A 19,554-nucleotide genomic window follows, 5' to 3' on the forward strand; every position below is an offset into this window, starting at 1 on the left:
GGAAAAACAGAGAGAAAAAGAAGGGGGGAAAAGAAAAAAAGAAAAACAAACCACAATCAAACAATACAAATTGGTAAAAATCAAAATCAAAAAACAACAACAAAACACGTAACACATCACAATCAAAAAGCAAAAATAAGCCACAAAAAATTAAAATTAAATCCAATATTCCCAAATCCTTAACTGTCATTGCCTTATTTCATCGACCTCCTCACTCCTCCCCTTTTTTGTATTCTAGTTGTTAATTATCACAGCAAATCCTTTCCATTTTTCATAATATTCTGTCATTAAATTACCTTAATCTATTTTAACCTTATCTTACTATAAAAGACCCTAAAACATAGATCTTATTTATACCAATTTCTCATAACCATAACATATTCTTACATAATTCTTTTAACATTTCTGCTAAAGCCAAATAATTTCGTTCCAACATTTTTCTAACATTCATCAATTTTATAAAACAATCCTAATAAAAATTTTTTAAAACTTTCTTCCAATCTTCATCCAACGTCTCTTCCTCCTGGTCCCGGGTTTTGTCAGTCCTTTCTATCCCATCCCTCTAGCTCATTAACCTGGTAATCTTATGTCCGAGGCCCTTAAGTCTCTTCCATGTCCCTTCCGCAGATCTTCTTCATATTTATACATGTACTTTACTTTGTCTCCTGCTCCTTTCACTCGTGGAAACTCCAACTTGACAGTATTTTTGTCCCTTCTCGACAAATCAGCCCCTTTTCCATAGTCCACACTAAACTCCATGTGGTATTTAAAAACATGTTTCAAAGTCCCTCCAGAATGAAGAACCCCCACAACCCCAAACATCTCGCGGCCCATTGCCAGACTTGAAAAGTCAAAACATCCCTGCATAGGGGGGTCTATCCAACCCCCCATTTCCAAACCAAACAAAACTCTATCTCTCCAAATCTGGCTTTTTCCAAGTTCATTTGTCAGATCCACCAACTCATGTTCCTGCTGGGCCACAGCTCGCTCCATCTCTGACACCCGAGGTCCAGCAACATCCTCCTCCCTCATCTGATCTGTCAGAGCACACTCCTGAGTTGGTTCCTGGATGGGTTCTATATAGTTACTCACTACCTGTTCAAAATTTCTGATCGCAACAGTCATCAAGTCCGTCTTCTCATGTAACTGTTCCAATAAGGCACTTGTTTTGCAGAAAGCACGCACCAGAGCTTCTGAATACATTGTTATACAAGGTCAGAAGTCTATTCCCACGATCTTAATCTGTTGCAGCTGCAGAGCTCCCCGGTTCAAATTTAGTAACAGTTTCACAGGCTCCCTCTAGGGGAAGAACTTCTATTTGTATCCATCTCTCTTTTTTTTTTAATTTCTTTTAAAAGCAGATCTAACAATAAAGTTTCCTTTTTCAGATATTTTGTCAATATTTGTTCCTTTAAAATGCGAAGGAGAACAGTGGAATCACTATGTTTCTCTTCTTTTAACTGTCTGTCAAAGACGTTTGTCTATAGTCAATGAACTTCCCAAAAACGTCAGTCCTGACACCCCGCTCCCAGGTTCAAGACGGTGGAAAATTACTTTTCTTTACACTCTCTTCTGCAGGTTTAAACAGTCCGGAAAAAATCCTCCCTCTTCTCCTGCTTCCGAAGGGGGTTCAACAATTTTAGATGATGAAAGTTAATCCTTTACAAACGATTTTCTAAACTCTAGTTTGCCATGTCTTTGCTTTAATCTATCTACAAGAAACCGAAGGCTGACTTCCTGTTTAGACCTTCCCGTTTCAGTGCCAAATTAAGAAGAATTTCTTAGTCCAATTTTCCTTTCTACTCACAAGTCGTTGTTTAAAGTCCAATTGTCCGAATTAAACTACTCACGGGTAGTTGTTTTGGTAGCCAAATTGTCCCAGGAAAAAGGCAGTGCTCTCCGGCAACGGCTGTGTGGCTTCACTCCACGGAAGAAGCAGTTGACTCTCAGCACCGCACCACTTGCCCCTCTTCGCTCCGGAGCCTGTAACTGGGTTCCTTTACGAGTTGGGGGCGCGCGAAAGGTGCCCGCCGAGTCCCATGGTCACAGGCTTCATCTGCCTGTGATTTTTCAAAGGGTCCCCGCTTCGCTGTAGCGGGAAAGACCCGTTTTCCGTGGAGCCAGTCCCTCCAGATCAGAGGGAATCCGCCATTACCGATGGCGCCACCCCGAAAGTCTCTATGATATCCGGATTTGAACCACGTCTAGGGTAAGAAAGTTAATAGAGAAAGGCAAACAATGAATGGCTCATTTTGGCTGTTAGAAACAATTGGAGTGTGAGCATATCAACATAAAGCACTTTTAACTTTCAGGGATTTCAATGACACATACTTAACACTCTAATTGAAAACAGTGACACCTAAAAGTGAATAATTTTAGTTGAATTGTGCCTCTGGAATGTAGCTTCCTCATTTACAATTCATTGGCAAAGTAATTGAACACCTTAGTTCAGCATGGGTGACGATCCTTATGAATATATATAGATTTACTGTTGTATTCATTACAGGAGAGTACCTCAGTTACTACGTATTATTGTTGTTAACATTTTTTTTATCTCTCACCCTTCCTCCAATGAACATGGGGCAGTTTAACATTTCTTCAACCCTTTTATCCTAGCAACAACCCTGTGAGGTGGCTTAGAAAAGTTGATTAGTCCAAGGTCACTCAGTAAGCTTTGTTGTTGAATAGGGACTAGAATCCAGGTCTCTGTTGATGAGTATTAATATAAAAGTATATCTGTGCATATGGGACGTGGGTGGCGCTGTGGGTTAAACCACTGAGCCTAGGACTTGCTGATCAGAAGGTCGGCGGTTCGAATCCCCGCAACGGGGTGAGCTCCCGTTGCTCGGTCCCTGCTCCTGCCAACCTAGCAGTTCGAAAGCACGTCAAAGTGCAAGTAGATAAATAGGTACCACTCCAGAGGGAAGGTAAACAGCATTTCCGTGCGCTTCTCTGGTTCGCCAGAAGCGGCTTAATCATGCTGGCCACATGACCCGGAAGCTGTACGCCGGCTCCCTCGGCCAATAAAGTGAGATGAGCGCCGCAACCCCAGAGTCGGCCACGACTGGACCTAATGGTCAGCGGTCCTTTTACCTTTATATCTGTGCATGTTTGCTAATGTTTGTTATTAAGGTGGAAATAATAATTCATTTAAACAAAATAAAATCAATACTAATGATAAAATGTTTATTATTTATAACAGATAATTATACTAGATAGCTTCCAAGTGTCATACTGTGTACAGTTGACTTAGTTAACTTTTTCTGAGAGTTTACGGTCATAATCTGCATTGTGAAATAAAGGCTACAAGATTTGGTGCTGCTCCAACATCTGTGCTTTAACAAGTCGGACAATGCATGTTTTTCTTCTACACATCTTATAGACCATGTGTCCTGTACATTATGATTGCAGCTGCTGCCTTGTTCACACAGAGAGAGCTGGAAAGAAGGTTGTATTTGGTTTCAGAAGACACCTGTTGCCTAGAAAACCCTCACATACCTGAGTGACTAGGATAGTAATATGTGTGAAACTCGCAAGAAATCCTTCAATTATGCATTGTCAAGGAACACATTTAGATTTCTTCACTGCGTTAATGCTAGAGTATCAGCACAAATAGAAGTAAGCAAGGGCTACATGTGAACTAATTTTTGGAGGCTTTTGCAATAATGCTGTGTAAATGTTTTTGTTAAGAAAGACATGAGAAATGTCTGCTGCTGTGCCATGAGCATAAGAAGAACACTAGTATTCAGAAGCATACTGCCTCCATCTGTGGATGCAGAGCATAGCCATCAGAGTTCAAAGCCACTGAAAGCCTTATTTATCCTCAATGAATTTGTCTGATGGACCATCCAAGTTGGTGGCCCTCACTGGTGCTTGTGGGAGCAAATTCCATAGTTTAACTATGCAATGTGTGAATAAGTCCTTTATTTTGCCTGTTCTAAATCTTCCAACATTCAGCTTCATTGAATGTCCCTTTGATCATAAAATTGTAGAGTTGGAAGGGATCCTGAGGACCATCTAGTTCAACCCCTTCCAATGCAGGAATACGCAGCTGTCCCATACGGGGATTGAACCTACAACCTTGGCATTACCAGCACCATGCTCTAACCAGCTGAGCTATCCACACAGTTTAAATGCAATTCGCTGTATGTGGTCTGCTTACCTCCATTGTAAGGCCAGTTCTTAGGCATAATTGAGGCTGGTTTAGATGATTTAGAGCGACTGCTATTTTCATAAACAATTCTATAAATAGCAAGATCAATGCAATTGTTTATTGTTTTTATAAAGAGTAAAATCAATAAAAATCCAGAGTTCTAAATTGGTAACGAAGCTGCTAATGTGTCGGAGAGCATTGTCACAATTGATCTTGCTTCACTGTTGCTGCCGTTATTTGGCAACTTCGTGATCCATCAGCAAAGCAGTCTGCTCACACGTGTGCCCATGTTGAGCTGGCTGCATCCAAAGGCTGGACACATTGCTAACAGTTGAGTCAGGCATGATGTCATTATCCCAGAAGAGAAAGGACTTTGTATCTGCACTTTTGTGAGGAGCATTTTCTGGTGTTTGAAAGTAACCGTTGGAGAGTGCAGTTTCCATTGTAGGGCCGTGTACAATGAGGGGGGGGAAATGATGCAGAAGGTCTTTTGAAAGCCCACAAAAGAACATAATGTGAAGCAAAATGTTGCGATTGAGAAGAAAAATGGCTAATTCTTGGGGCTTGGTGTTGTTCAAGTGATGCTTCAATGGACCACATTGAATATTCTAAGGCAGATGTTGTGGAACTACAATGACTACTAGTTCTAGCAAGCATGATGGGAGTTTTTGTCCATGGCTAATGGCCAGGGTTGATGGGAGTTTTTGTTCAGTGACTCCTGGAGGCCCAATGGTTCCCCCTATCTGCTGTAAGGGAATGGTTTTTAAATTTCTATGTTTTACAGTCTCCTATGATAGTCTCCATGTTAAGAGCAAATAATTCCTGCTCCAGGTACAAAATAGGATAGCACAAAAAACCTTGTCCTTTGAGACTGTATGGGAAATAATGGCAGTGCCCTTATTTACACACCTTGTGTTCTGTTGCTTGAGTGGCATCAGATGAGCCTGCATTATAGAATAGCCCACTGTGATCGCTACTCAAGCCTACGGGGTTGTCAGGTGGAATCTGCAGTGTAAATGCATCACCACATATACCGACATGTGCCACAACAGAAGGTAAAATATAGTCTCCAAAATGCCTCTTTCCCTTTTCCGCATTCTGTCAATTATTACTCCATGTTTCCTTAATTGCGAATACAGCATGACCCAGGAAGCTGAGAACTGGGATGGTACAGATGGCATGGAAGAAGCCATCATTCTCTGAAACATATTTCTGCTATTTCAGACGGGCTTACTCACTGCAGTCACCTGGTACTCCTGAAATGTTAAATCTGTACCTCCATCCATTGTGAGGCTCATACTAGCCTGCCTTACATGCTGCTGTAAGACTGACTAATCTATGTGAAGAGCAGCAAATAAAATTATAAAAATGAACAATGTGAAATTAGAGTAAAATAATAATAAATAATATGGATTTAGATAACTGGAATTAACAGATCAATGTGGATTAGGATAGCTTTAGTTTTGAAGCCATTAATTTCCTAAAAAAATAATAATCACAAGTGAAGGTGTTTAGTGTTTACATATTTTAAATACTTGTAACTCGGTTTGTCGTCCTTTTTTCCAGGCAGAAATGATCCGCGCAGCTTTCCAAGCACAGAGAGCATATCTACTGTTGACCTCGCAATATCAAGAACCTCAGGAGGTAAGAGAGATGTGGGAGAGGTGGCTTTTTTTAGTTGGATGGCACTGAATAAATGCCTTGTTGACCTTTCCAAACTTTTCTGAGTGAATGAAGTCACTTCTGATCATTCACACCAGTCCTTTATGAGTGCTGTGCAGGTGTCATGGGCATGTGACCTGTTTGTAATTAACACAAAATAGGCAAACCACCCCTGGGCTCCTTTAGGAGGAAAGTCAGGACAGTAATGGAATAATTGAAAAGGAAAAAAGAAAACTTGCCACAAATAACCAAAATGTGTTTGCTTTGACATATCCTGAATTCAAGGACATAGAGCAAAGGTTGTTTGGGGTCTTATACAAATATATCAGTGTAGTTGTCAACTGTAGCGTTCCTATGGTAACCCTAGTTTCCTACAGTATTACCATTGCTATTTGTCTAGAAAAAGAGGTGCTGGAACTCACCATGAACACCTCCCTTGTTCTCTTTTTATGGCAATGGTGCCCACCTGAGAGGTGCCAGCTCTGAGTTCCAGCGAGTTTTGGCTGAAAAAAAAGCCCTGGGTATTACAATAACCTGATGTGCACAGAATGGTCCAGAAGATAGAAGAAAAGAGGCTCCCCTATAACTTTGTTTGCGATGTCATCTGTGTTTTCCTCTGCTTATAACCTAAAACTATGCAGTCAGTGTGAAATCCAAACAGGAAAGCCAACCATTAGTTTACTAGAACTCACAGTGCAGAGAAAAGCGAATGAAGGTGACAGCATCTCAGTGCTGCAGAAAAGCGAGTAATTGTGTCATTCTGCTGTCTAGACGGTTTGCTTTAGTAATGTAAAGCTGTGAATGAGCTGGCAAGCTGTGATCACAGCATAGTAGCTTTGCAGATATTCAGAAACAGCATTGTAGAGACTGAAGGGATTTGCCGAGTTCCTGCCGGATTGGACACAGGGATGTCTTAATTCAGAAGAGGAAATACTGGTGGAGGGGATGTCTGTCCTCTGCTTTAAGAAACAAGTGAACTCAGGAACAAAATGGAAAGGGTGTTGCTGAAACTTCTTTATACTATGATTAACACAAAAGGGCAAGCAAAAAATATGGTATCTGTTAAGTCGTGGGTTGACATAGCAATCTGGGATTTCCCCCCTTATTTCATTGGGTCACAAATTTTAGGGATTTCTTCAGTATCTGTACCTAGTAAATCACAACCAAGTGTCCCTCCAGTGCAGTTTAGATTTGCTTTCAGCAGTTAAGTTTACATTTTATCCCTTCTTGAAGCACTTTTCTTTCTGTATATGCAAAAATAGCAAGAGCGGAGAAGATCGTTCCAGCTGGCATGCCAATCCTACATCAACTACAATAAATTACTTAGCAGGGTGAATGTTATGTTACTTTTTATGGTCATGTTCTATATTTGTATGTGAAGTGGAAATGATCACATGACAAAAGCACCCTCTGATATTAGAGCTTATGTATACCAGCTAGTGGCTGTTGCCTGCAGAATCACCTTTTAGAAAGCCGTGATTGTTTCTGAAACTCATTTCAGTTATTTGGAATTCATTTCTGATTTCTTCATATCAAAGATTAAAATGGCAAAGTACTGTAAGTTGTACTTTAAAGTCAGGAAATAAGAGTGGAGAGTTGCATATATAAAGCATTTGGGAGCTTTTCTTACTAATTAAGATAATGCTAGAATCCAGACTCCTCTACAAGTTAAAGCATTTTGTAGCATAGTTGTACATGGGGGGATTCCAGGTTTGCCACTGATTCCAGTTTTCTTAAAATCTGTCAATGCAGCTGTTTTGATTCTGACCCTTGAAACTTACCTTTGGGACCCAAAATATTATTTTTCGAAACAGTAGTAGAAATATGTACAATATGTTGAGAATAATACCATGAAGCTGCACCCAGGCATGTTTCCCCCCCCCCCACCACTGCAGAATCTGATTTTTCATATATAGGAGTTTTGTGCCAGTTTCAAGTGGCAAGCAGTAAGAACTCTGGTTCAAGTTGCCTAATTGGATTCAAAGCAGATTAATGTTATATTTATCACAGCACATATTATAAAAATGTAGCTTGAGAAATTTTACTGCATACCTAACTTCCCTTTTACTGTTTTCTATTGCACTAACCCTAATAGAGCATTGGTAGCTTGAAAACTGGTCAGATGTAATAAGATGTAATAAGAAAGGTAACCTATGTGATCCCTCTTGGATGTTGTGGACTACCACTCTCCTAATCCCAAGCCAGCATGGTCTACCCTAGAGTAGAAGAAGAACGTAAGGGTTGAGGGAGCCCCTTTCCTCCTGCCTCCCCAATTACAGTATTGTGGCTTCCAATAATCCTATACAAGTCTGTTGAATTGTGATATATAGACTATAGAGCATTATAAGCAACCTCTGATCAATTCCTATTATCATATTATTTTAAAAAACGCAAATGCAAATCCTAAAACTAGCTTCCAGAAGTATCTGCACAAGGAGAAGTTGGCTCCTTGCCAAGCGGCGCAACTACAGATAGTAAGATTAGTAACAGATGCTGCTGAAAATACAAATGGTGTTTTAAAAACCCCTCATTTAAAAACGTGTTGTTCATCACTGTCAATAGCCCAGCTGGTCTGATGCTGAAATTCTGTAGACTGACATACCTGTCATTAATACACAGATTCTATATTCAAAACTCAGGATTCTCAATACAGAACAAACCTAAATCACAATGAAGTGTGTTTGTTGTGTTCATAGTCCATAGAAGTGGCACGCTGCAAAAAAAAGGGGGGGGGGAGGAATCAGAACAAATCCTACTACTTTAAACTATATGTTATGAATTATTATTGTTATTATTAATTACCTGCCCTTCACCCAAAGGTTGAGTTACAAAAGCATAATATTAAAAACAATTAAAATCACCAAAATAAGGTAGGTCCCAATATATACATACCTCAAGCAAGGGTAAAGAGCAGCATTTTCCAGGAGATCATATAAATGAAGAGTTGGAAGGGACCATGAGGGTCATCTAGTCAAACCCCCTCAACGCAGGAATCTTTTGTCCAACATGGGGCCCAAACCCACAACCCTGAGATTAGGAGTCCCATGCTCTACTGACTGAGCTATCCAGGAATCCTGTATAGTGAAGGCTGCAGGTGCAGGGAGTTCCATGGTTTAAAGTCTGCCATAGACTTATGCAATCAGCCATCTGATTGGAAATAAATCTCAGTAAAAAAAATATGATCTAGATTTGGCCTGTGTGATTCAGGATGAAAACTTCTCACTCAACAATGTGTAAGTGCAAGGTTATTTTCTGCTATTGAATTTCCTCTGATATTTATTCTGTGTCCTGACCCTCACTGCTAGACACTCCCTGCTCCAGGTTTGTCCAAGGCTTCAGTGCTCAAATCTGAGTGAAACATAAGGCAAACTAAACAAAACAAGTTTCAACAGGTACACAAGAGGCAAGAATACATGGTTAAGCACTAGCTAAACTGTTGACCCAGCAAATGACACACTGCCTGCACCTTCCTTTTGAAGTAAGGGGTGGCACCACTATTTGCACAGCGAGTGTCCTGCACTCTAGGACTGGACCTTCCTTTAACAGGCTGGCTACACAAGGCTCATTTGCATAGCTGCTGTCACCGTCACGTCCTTGGAGATGGGGTTGTCACCAGACTTGTTCTCCTTTGTCTCCCCCAAAGTGAAAGGCTCCTCAGTGCCAAGAGGTGGCACCATGGCTGGAAACATTGAACTAGGGTTGTATGGATGCTCCTCCATGAATTTGAAGCAAGCCTAAGTGCAGCAGCAATGGCACTTAAATCTTTATTAGAAAGCTGCAGAACAGCTGGAGCCAAGAAGTGCAGCCTGACCAAGCCACAGGCAATAGTGGAACCTCTGAATCCAGAGACCATTCGCCAGTGACCCACCTTGTCAACTTGGGCTGGCTGTACAACTTTCTGACTCCTCCTCTCTGCAGATCCAGTGTGCTCCTGTTCTGTCAGCAGTAATAACACTACTTCTTCTTTTTAATATTGCAGAGTGAAGTGACCATTCTTTTAAAACCAATATCAGACAAGATCCAGGAAATTCAGACGTTCAGGGAGAGAAACCGAGGAAGTAAAATGTTTAATCATCTGTCAGCAGTCAGTGAAAGCATTCCAGCTCTTGGTTGGATAACTGTGGTGAGTTTTGAATTTTATATTTTTCTTTTTTAAAAAAAATATCCTTATTTTTGACATGCTGTGCCCAGCTAATGTCAAATTCAAGTTGTGTCTTCTCCCCCTCCCTATGTTTCAAAATCTTCATGCTTACATTCTAAAATGCAGGAAAGTTTTGCCTTTTGATTTTACATCCTCTCTCTCTTTCTCTTTCTCTACTCTTGCATCATTTACGTGATGGTCCTCTACCTTTCCTTAGTCTCCTAAGCCAGGGCCTTATGTCAAGGAGATGAATGATGCTGCTACCTTTTATACAAACAGGGTATTAAAAGACTACAAGCATAGGTAAGTTACTAAAAAAAATTTTTTGCTACATTTCTCTGGTGATATTTCAGAACCAGTTTTATCAAGCCCTAAAGAATATCGTATTATTTTGAATCTACTACAAAAAGTATTTGAGAAATATGTGTTGTCTCCCAAAATCACAGATTGGATTTTGGCAGACTTAACTAGATTTGTCCATCCTGGAGGTGGGGTAGGTGGGTGGGTTGGGATTTCATTTTTGTATCTTGTTTCTTTTCTTTTTGGTAAGTGTTAATATACTGGAAATCAATAAAACTATATTTATGTTAAAGAAAGAAAGATGTGTTGTGTACAATATAACCAATATTGTGTTCTAAATTTAGAAATGCAATAACTTCAGACAGAGCCACTTAAAAATGTGTATTTATTCACATCATTTCACAAATGTCAATTCTGCTCTAAGGAGCTGTAAAAGAGCAGAACAATGCATAACAAGCAAGCTGCTACCTAAGGCAGGCTTCCTCAACCTCGGCCCTCCAGATGTTTTGAGACTACAGTTCCCAGCATCCCTGCCACTAGTCCTGCTAGCTGGGGATCATGGGAGTTGTAGGCCAAAGATATCTGGAGGGTTGAGGCTGAGGAAGCCTGACCTAAGGTGTATTACAAGAATGCAGGAAGTTCTCAGAGAGATGCTTATACATTAATGCTGTGTTATTTTACTGTCCTAACTCAGCTGAAGATTTCATAGCCTCCAGGCCTTTTTTTCAATGGCTGGACACTCCTATGCTCCTAGCTACGCTGGCGGATCCCTTACATTCTAGCTATGTTACATTGGTATATTCACCCAGCACAAAAGCTGAAGGTGAAAAAGCCAATGACAAGGAGTTGATTCATTCCAATGATGGGAACGTGTTCCAAACAGATGCCACAGTCTCTGCTTTAACCCACCACTAGTAATGTTACATGTGTCTGTGAAACTAATGCAGCCACATTCCAGCCAGGACGAGTGAGGAGGCTGGAGGAAAAATAAATATGCCAGTTCCACAACTAGTGTATTTTCCTTCCCTTGTCAGGAATATGTATGGGGAACAGGCTTGCTCAACCTGCCTCCCAAACTCTCCCTTCACCACTGTTGAAGAACTGATGGTAGGGGACTGGTGGCTGTTGAGCTTTCCACAGCTGCAGCGAGGAGACATCTGATGGTGGACCTCCTTTTCTGCTGGAATACCTCCTTCTTTGCATCTGCAATATTCTGTTGGGCCTGTGATCCCAGGGATCGAAGGGTTGCCCTCCCCCCCAAAAAATGTTTAATGCATGCACAAGTATTTTCCATTATGTTACAGTGATTTGCGCCATGTTGATTGGGTGAAGTCATTCTTGAATATCTGGGCAGAACTTCAAGCATACATCAAAGAATATCACACCACTGGGCTCTCATGGAGTAAAACTGTAAGTGCTGCATTTCTTGGAATTTCCTTCCGATGCAAGAAAAGTTGAATAATACTTATTCTCTTTTACCCTGGATTCATTGTTCCCTCTGATCCTTGGAAATGGCTAATTGAGGATATTATATTACAGAAATTTACTGTGAGGAAAAAGAAGCTCCTAGTGAATGTACCATTACTTGCCCTCTCTCTTAAATGGGTAATGTAAGACCTGATAATGCTGGCAGCTGAATTCAGGAATCTGTGTCAACCCTAAGCTCAATGATAAAGACCACATTCATGTCACACTTGTTAAAGTCAAGGGCTCTCTACATGCTGCTGTAGAATTCTATTAATGAAATAGAAAGTTTGCATTGAAAGACAGACGACGCGATTATTGTCGCATGCAGTTTGGCCCCTGAGGCGTAAGACAGTACAGTCAAATCTCGGTTGTTGAACGTAATCTGTTCCAGAAGCCTGTTCAGCTTCCAAAATGTTCGACAACTGAGACGCAGCTTCCGATTGGTTGCACTCAAGTGGAAGCTGTGTCAGACATTCAGCTTCCGAAAAACGTCCGAAAACCGGAGCATTTACCTACATTTGGGAGCCGAAAAGTTCCAAAACTGAGGCATTCGGGAGCTGAGGTTTGACTGTAATGGCTGGCAAGGAGTACCTTACTTCCTGGCAGTGGAGTCACTTACTAGGAGGGGTGAAGGCAAGGGGATGTTAATGCTGAGTAATCACACCAGTGAGAGCAGCGGATTGGCTCTACCAGTGTTCCTGCACAGCTGTGACATCGTTGCCCCCTCAGCTCTCCCCGTAAGTGACTCTGCTTTCAGATCAGGTGTGTGGCAGTTCCTGGCATAAGACATCCAGATGTAAGCAAAGTGACTGGGTGTGGTAGGTTGAAAACATTTCAAGAGTTAATTTTCAGGAACTTGGTTAGTTCTATGTGGCCTCATCCAGATCCTTTGCTTTCTTCTTGTCTTCTGCGTGGTGCCAAATTGTAGTGAATATTTAGCATTTAGCAAGAAGCAGGTTCACCATCTAGAGCTGTAAGAAATTCCAGGTGTTTTAGTTCAGTGCAATTTATTCATCATCATAACTTGCCTTCTAAATGAAAGATGTCAAGACTTACGGCTTTTTAGCCATATCAGCTCACCACTAATAGGCAAAAATTTGTAATGAAAGAACTCTTTTAGAAAATGGGAAGGAAATGTATCTCAATAATTATATTTATTTTAGTAGGGTAACGCCACAATTATGAGAAAGTCAGCATGTGAAAACAGCACTATATTCATCCCTCCTGTGCTATAGAAAACTGTCATGGGTGGTAGAGTTAATCACCAGACCAAAAATTGGCTCGCTAAACTAAATAGTGTGGCTAAATGTAACCCACACTGATGTACAGACAGCATGGCAAATCCACAACAGGTGATAAATGGCACTAATCTTTTTTTTCTTTTTGGATGGCTTCGGACAAACAGATAAACAGCCAAAGTGGATTAGATTTTTCTATAGAGGCAGCAATCATCAGCTGTTTCACCTTGTAACTAGCATATCATTGGGCAGCAGGAATGCTGGCAGACAGGTGGTCTAAATGTTGTCGTTAGCAGGGAGAACGCTAGTATACATTTACAGAAGAAACACCTTAACAAAAGATTTATGTCTCCTCGACATAGTCCACCTGTTCCTCTAGGCTGTTACATGATATTTTGAGCTTCACAATCCTCATCTTTGTCTGTGTGTGTATGTGTGAAGAGGACAATATGGAGCTCTGTAATCATATTAAGCATGTAACTAGGATTATAAGAGTTTGTAGTGCTTGTAGCTTTTTATTAGGAGAATGAAAATTTCCCCTTTGAGACTCCCAGTAATTGGTTTCCTGGAGGGGGGTGGATTTTCAGTTCATTTATGTCAGTGCTCACACCACCTGTCCCCCTCGTTCACAACTCAAATGTCTGTAGGCTGATTAGGCACACATCCACAAAATTAAATTAACTATCGTTAGCATATGAAACATAATGGTGAAATTTTACTTGTGCTTGCCAGAGTTATGTTTTAAAGTTCAAATGCTCCATTTTTGTTCAGACTGTCTTTTAAAAGATAAATGTTAATGGGAAAGAATAAGGTGTTGTTATATGTATTATTGAATAGCAGCAGCAATGTACAGTTTTCTGCTATGCGGTAGGTCTTTGATACCTTGTTTTACAGAAAGAAACTGAATCTCATAGCCAGTGTTACTCCCTTGGCCACCCAGAATTACTCCACTCCTAACCTGGGATCTGAACTTGAGCTGAAGTCCAGTTATTATCTACTGGACCACACACTGATTGGTTGAAAGGTGGAGACATGAATGTGGGCATAAGGAACTTTTTTACAATTGAGTGAGGTAAACAGTAGTGGTATATGGACTCTTCTTTCTAACACCTATATCCCATTTCCGAGCTTGGTTCTTCAAATGCCACTGACTGAAGATGAAAATTAGGAGGTCAAACAACTGATGAGCAAAGAAAGTGAATGTGCATTTTACTTCAACTACCAGGGGGAGTCAATAGCAGTAGAAATATGTATGCAGCAGCCACCCCAAATTTTCTGTGTCCAGGGCAGCTGTCTTCCAGCTCTATCTGGTACACGGAGTGAGGCCCTACCTGCCCACAGACTGTCTCACCAGAGTGGTGCATGCTCTAGTTATCTCCCGCTTGAACTACTCCAATGCGCTCTACGTGGGGCTACCTTTGAAGGTGACCCAAAAACTGCAACTAATCCAGAATGCAGCAGCTAGACAGGTGACTGGGAATGGCTGCCGAGACCATATAACACCGGTCCTGAAAGACCTACATTGGCTCCCAGTACATTTCCAAGCACAATTCAAAGTGTTGGTGCTGACCTTTAAAGCCCTAAACAGCCTCGGCCCAGTATACCTGAAGGAGCATCTCCACCCCCATCGTTCTGCCCAGACACTGAAGTCCAGCACCGAGGGCCTTCCGGCGGTTCCCCTTACTGCGAGAAGTGAGGTTACAGGGAACCAGGCAGAGGGCCTTCTCGGTAGTGGCACCTGCCCTGTGGAACGCCATCCCATCAGATGTCAAGGAAATAAACAACTATCTGACTTTTAGACAACATCTGAATGCAGCCCTGTTTAGGGAAGTTTTTAATGTTTAATGTTCTATTGTGCTTTTAATTCTGTTGGGAGCCGCCCAGAGTGACTGGGGAAACCCAGCCAGATGGGCAGGGTATAAATAATAAATTGTTGTTGTTGTTACTATTATTATTATTATTATTATTATTATTATTATTATTATTATTATTTATTGCTCGATCTTGATCTCAAAGGAGTTGACAAGGATGGGCCATAGTTTGGTGGTTTGGCTTTGCATGCGGATGACCCCAGGTTTAGTCCTTGGCATCTCCAGCTGCCTGGGAGAGGCCCTGTTTGAAACTCAGGAGAGCCACTGCCAGTTTGTGTTGTTGGCATCCGTCCATCTCGGGAGACAAAGGAGGAGTGTGCCTTTGGGGGTGAAGTCAAACCGTTGGACAGTTTCAGCACCTGCTGTGGCTGTAGAGTTCCGCCAATTTGTGTAGACCAGTATTTTCCAAACTCGGGTCTCCAGCTGTTTTTGAACTACAGTTCCCATCATCTCTGACCACTGGTCCTGCCAGCTAGGGAAGATGGGTGTTGTAGTCCAAAAACAGCTGGAGACCCAAGTTTGGGAAACAATGGTGTAGACCATACTAAATGAGCCAATGGTCTGACTTGGCATAAGGCAGCTTCCTATATTTGTCTAAGTTCAATAAAAGCCATTGCAGGGCCTCTGATCAACATCTCCCCTGTCCCCCCCCCCCACACACCTTGGCCTCCAGTGTGTGGAGTCTGAAGCACCTGCCAGTGGAATGACACCAGTGTGGTTTCCTGTACCTGCACAAAACCCAGGTGGTGTCTGTCCAAGTGTGGGCACTCACAACTCCCACTTGCCAGAGGGCAAGGTAAGTATGTGTAGTCATCATTGATCAGAGTTCCTGCAGGGATATCTCTCCCCCATGTTATGTTGATCTCCAGTGGAAGGAGATGGAAGTTGAGGAGCAAAACCTTAATCCTTAGAAACTTCATTTTGTATCTCCTGTCAACATTAGGAACTTGGCCAACTTCATTCCCAGGGCAGGAGCCGGTAGCTCCCACACCCTCATCAACGCAGGATTTATTACCAATTGCAGTAAGGCTAATCTAGTATCTTTTCTACATAAATATTCCTCAGAAAACTAATGATACACTTGACATTAAAATACAATGTGCTTCCCTTCAAAAGCAAGTCTTTTCTGCATGCATTTATAATCCGTAATCCTGATTCCCTTTATGCTTTTTGGAATTACTTTCAAACAATTCCACGGTTGGCAACAAATGGATCTTATTTGCGAGTGAGATCAGCCACCAACAGATTCTTTGGCACAAATACTTTCGTATGTTACTTGACCAAACTATATGCTATAAGGGGCAGCAATGAGAGAGCAGCTGTTGCTAAGGAAGGCAGCTGACATAAACCTAGAAGACAGACGTCATAACCATTTGTGCTAGTTAAATAGCTGTTTAAATGCCTTTTTATAAGGATACATTGTTATTAACATCTGCTCACACTTAATCTAAAGAATGGTTTGGAACAGCAAGCACCTGCTGGATTAAGAGAAGGGTGGACTTTTGAGAAACTGTAACACATCTTTCTTGTACAAGGTCCTAAGCTGAAGTCTGTGGATTCACAGTCCTGCAGCTCCCTCATGCAGGCACTGCTCAGATAGACGAGATTTTGTGAGGAAACAAAGGGGCTGGGACTGTTACTAAGCCCCAGCAAGGACCACTGTGGCCAAAGAGGTTACCTGGGCATAACTGCTCCCTCAGAGACAGTGCTCCTTTCAGAACCAGGAGGTAGAGAGGGAAGGCTGAGGCAGTGATAAGGTCAGCATAAAGCAAACACACTAGTTTGTCTCTATCGGTGTATTTGCACTGTGCCAACCTCCCTGCTTCCTTGCTCCTCCTGGTAAGCAGCAGTGATGCAACTGGCTGAAGGAGCACTGCCCCCTCACTCAGCCATCTGCTGCTGCCATTACCCTGTTGCTAGGAGGACGAAAAGCAGATGGGCTGATTTTCAAAGCAGAGAAAAAAAGGGCAAACCTGGATATGAAAGAGTTTTAAAGTCCCTCTTTGCCTCACCTTCCAGGTCTTCTGTTTTAGACTAGCCTCCATAGTTTCATTTTGTAAATGGGCCCAGACTGCACATGTGGGGTGGTGCCTTGAAAGCACCCATGTCAAAGCTCCCTATATAGATGAAGCCCACAATTTGCGCTGGCTTTACTTATGCAAGCGCAACCTTATGCAGGCGGGATAAATAAGTAAATGGAGAGCCAGGGAAACCCACCATTCTCTGCTCTCTATTTATTAATTTCCTGAGCACTCAGCAGATTCTCCTTGCTTGACAGACTTTGGGAAGGCGGCACAAGGACTCTGGAACACTGCCAGAGGCCCCTCACTGCCTTCCCAAAGCAGGGTGACCAAGGCACTGGGCTTCGGGAAGGAGGTACGCATACCCCTGGAACTGAATCCTTGCATAAGTGGCAGGCCTACTGTATAGCAATTTAACATGCTGGGAAAATGTGATAGCTCAGGAGTCATTTTGAGCATGAATTTTGATGCTGTATGGACCAGATTTACATAGGAATTTGTCAGTCTGTTCGAGTGTGGCTCCTCAACGGGACCCATACTAATGGAGGTAACTTACAACTATTTCACTGGCAGGCAAAAGCCAACAGGCAGTAAAAGGAACTACAGTCATACCTTGAATCCCCAATGCCTTGGTACTAGGACGTTTTGGCTCCCGAATGCCGCAAACCTGGGAGTTTTCCGGTTTGTGAACGTTCTTTGGAACCCAAATGTCCAACGGGGCTTCCACGACTTCCGCTCGGCTGCAGGAGCTTCCTGCAACCAATCAGAAGCCGTGCTTTGGTTTCCGAACGTTTTGGAAGTCGAACAGATTCTGTTTGACTTCCAAGGTATAACAGTACAAGAAAAATACAAGAGAAAAAGCACACAATATTAACAGGAGGTGCTGTGAGTTACATTGCTGATTAACAGCCTGATGGTGTTGGTTTAATCTCCAGACTTCAGCGATACATAATTTTAAATAAGAATGCATAGGGTTGTACCCAACTTTTTGTATTCTAATATTACATTACATCTTGTCAGTCCTTGGGATGGTATAATAAGGGACGATTATTATCAGGTTGATTTTTTTTTTTTTTACCACTAATCTTTCTTTCCATAATATTTGGTGTAAGTTCACATATCATGCATGGTTTAGCTGAAAGTGCATGTCCTGGAACAAGCCTTGAAAGATTAATAGAAAATTCCATGGAAGACACAAGATCTACCCACTCTGGAAGAATGGCAGATGAAGGTGATTGACTATATGGAACTGGCGGAAATGACTGGCAGAATCTGAGACCAGGGAGAAGAGTCGGTGGAAGAAGATTGGAAGAAATTTAAAGACTATTTACAGAAATATTGTAAAATTAATGAATGTTAGAATGATGTTGGATAGAAATTAAATGGTTTTTAGCTGAAATATTATAAGGGAATATGAAAAATGGATTACTAACAGGTAAAAATTTAATGTTACAATACTTTAAGATTAAAGATTAGGATAAACAAAGAGGGGAAGGATTTGCTGAACCAACAAACTGAACTGGAATACAAAAAAGGGAGGCGTGAGGAGGTCCGGGAAACAAGCTAATGAAAAATAAGTAATGGAAAGATTGACTTGTTTTTAACTATTTTTATTTTGTATTTTTCTTTTTTCTATTTTTATTTTGTAATATTTTGAAAACCTTAATAAATATCTTATATAAAAAAAGAAAGATTAATAGAAAATTCCACATCAGAGTTGTTAATTGTAAAGACAACTAATCAATTTAGGAATATGAATAATACAATTTGGTTCCCTGGAAGAATTTTTTCTATTCGTTTATGTATTGTATATTATTTTATGTAATACAGGTTGTAGCTTGTCTTTATGTTTTTTCCTGAAACTATTTTGTGATGGCCAATGGTCGTAAGCAACAAAGGAGACAGAATTCCAAAATTGCATAAATCTAAACAGTTAATTTTTTTACAGGCATCCAAACCTATTATTTGTTTTCTAACTATGACCACCTTGAACCTTTCATATAATCACTGTATTCTAGGTTGTTGTTGTTTTTTAATCATGCATTCCACAATGAAATTATGGGATCAGTGCATATTCCATCATACCAAAAGTATAGTGCAGAAGAGTTTCTCGTGATTTGTGACACCATTTGTTTATATAGTTACAGACGCCTTTTTTAAATTTTCCTTATAGGGTCCAATCGCATCAGCAGCATCTGGGCTGTCTACTCTAGCAAGCAACCAGGGTCCTCCTCCACCTCCACCTCCTCCTCCTCCACCACCACCACCACCAGGACCTCCTCCTGTCTTTGATACAGAAAATGCAAAAGATGATGCAACTGCAACCCGCTCAGCCTTATTTGCCCAGCTGAACCAGGGAGAAACAATTACCAAAGGTGGCAAGAAAATAATACATTTGAAATTGGATAGTCATTATCTTTTTTGTTTCTTCAAGAAACAAACACCAAGCAAGCTTTCATTAACTGCCATGCGTCTTTCTCTAGGGCATAGAGCCACTGGTCAGGAAGCGCAAAATGACATCCTGATTGCTTTCAGGACCCTGTGTACACAAAAGTACATCATTTAGAAACCTGATGCCACTCTTGTAACATTAATTTGCTGTCAGTTGATTCCGGAGTCTCTTTTGATGTTGCACGCCTTTACATTTTGAGAAACATTAAGTGTTGTGCTCTTAATCAGACATAAAGCTCTCAGTTGGTAG

At 41.3% G+C, this 19,554-nt stretch overlaps 1 protein-coding gene across 3 annotated transcripts in view; it reads left to right on the plus strand.

The window, feature by feature from the left end:
• Positions 1–19,554, plus strand: part of CAP2 (cyclase associated actin cytoskeleton regulatory protein 2) — a 45,183-nt gene that overhangs the window by 17,407 nt on the left and 8,222 nt on the right. For 2 of the 3 annotated variants that reach the window (XM_081015304.1, XM_081015303.1), the window contains 5 exons: positions 5,720–5,797; positions 9,795–9,938; positions 10,174–10,259; positions 11,561–11,666; positions 19,027–19,228. In XM_081015304.1, the coding sequence (XP_080871430.1) occupies positions 5,720–5,797; positions 9,795–9,938; positions 10,174–10,259; positions 11,561–11,666; positions 19,027–19,228 (616 nt within the window). Of the gene's footprint in view, positions 1–3,479; positions 3,619–5,719; positions 5,798–9,794; positions 9,939–10,173; positions 10,260–11,560; positions 11,667–19,026; positions 19,229–19,554 lie in introns of those variants that run through there. The other variant, XM_081015302.1, reaches the window with a different exon arrangement.

Source organism: Podarcis pityusensis (assembly GCF_964106645.2).
Source record: "Podarcis pityusensis genome assembly, chromosome: 7".
Lineage (NCBI taxonomy): Eukaryota > Metazoa > Chordata > Lepidosauria > Squamata > Lacertidae > Podarcis > Podarcis pityusensis.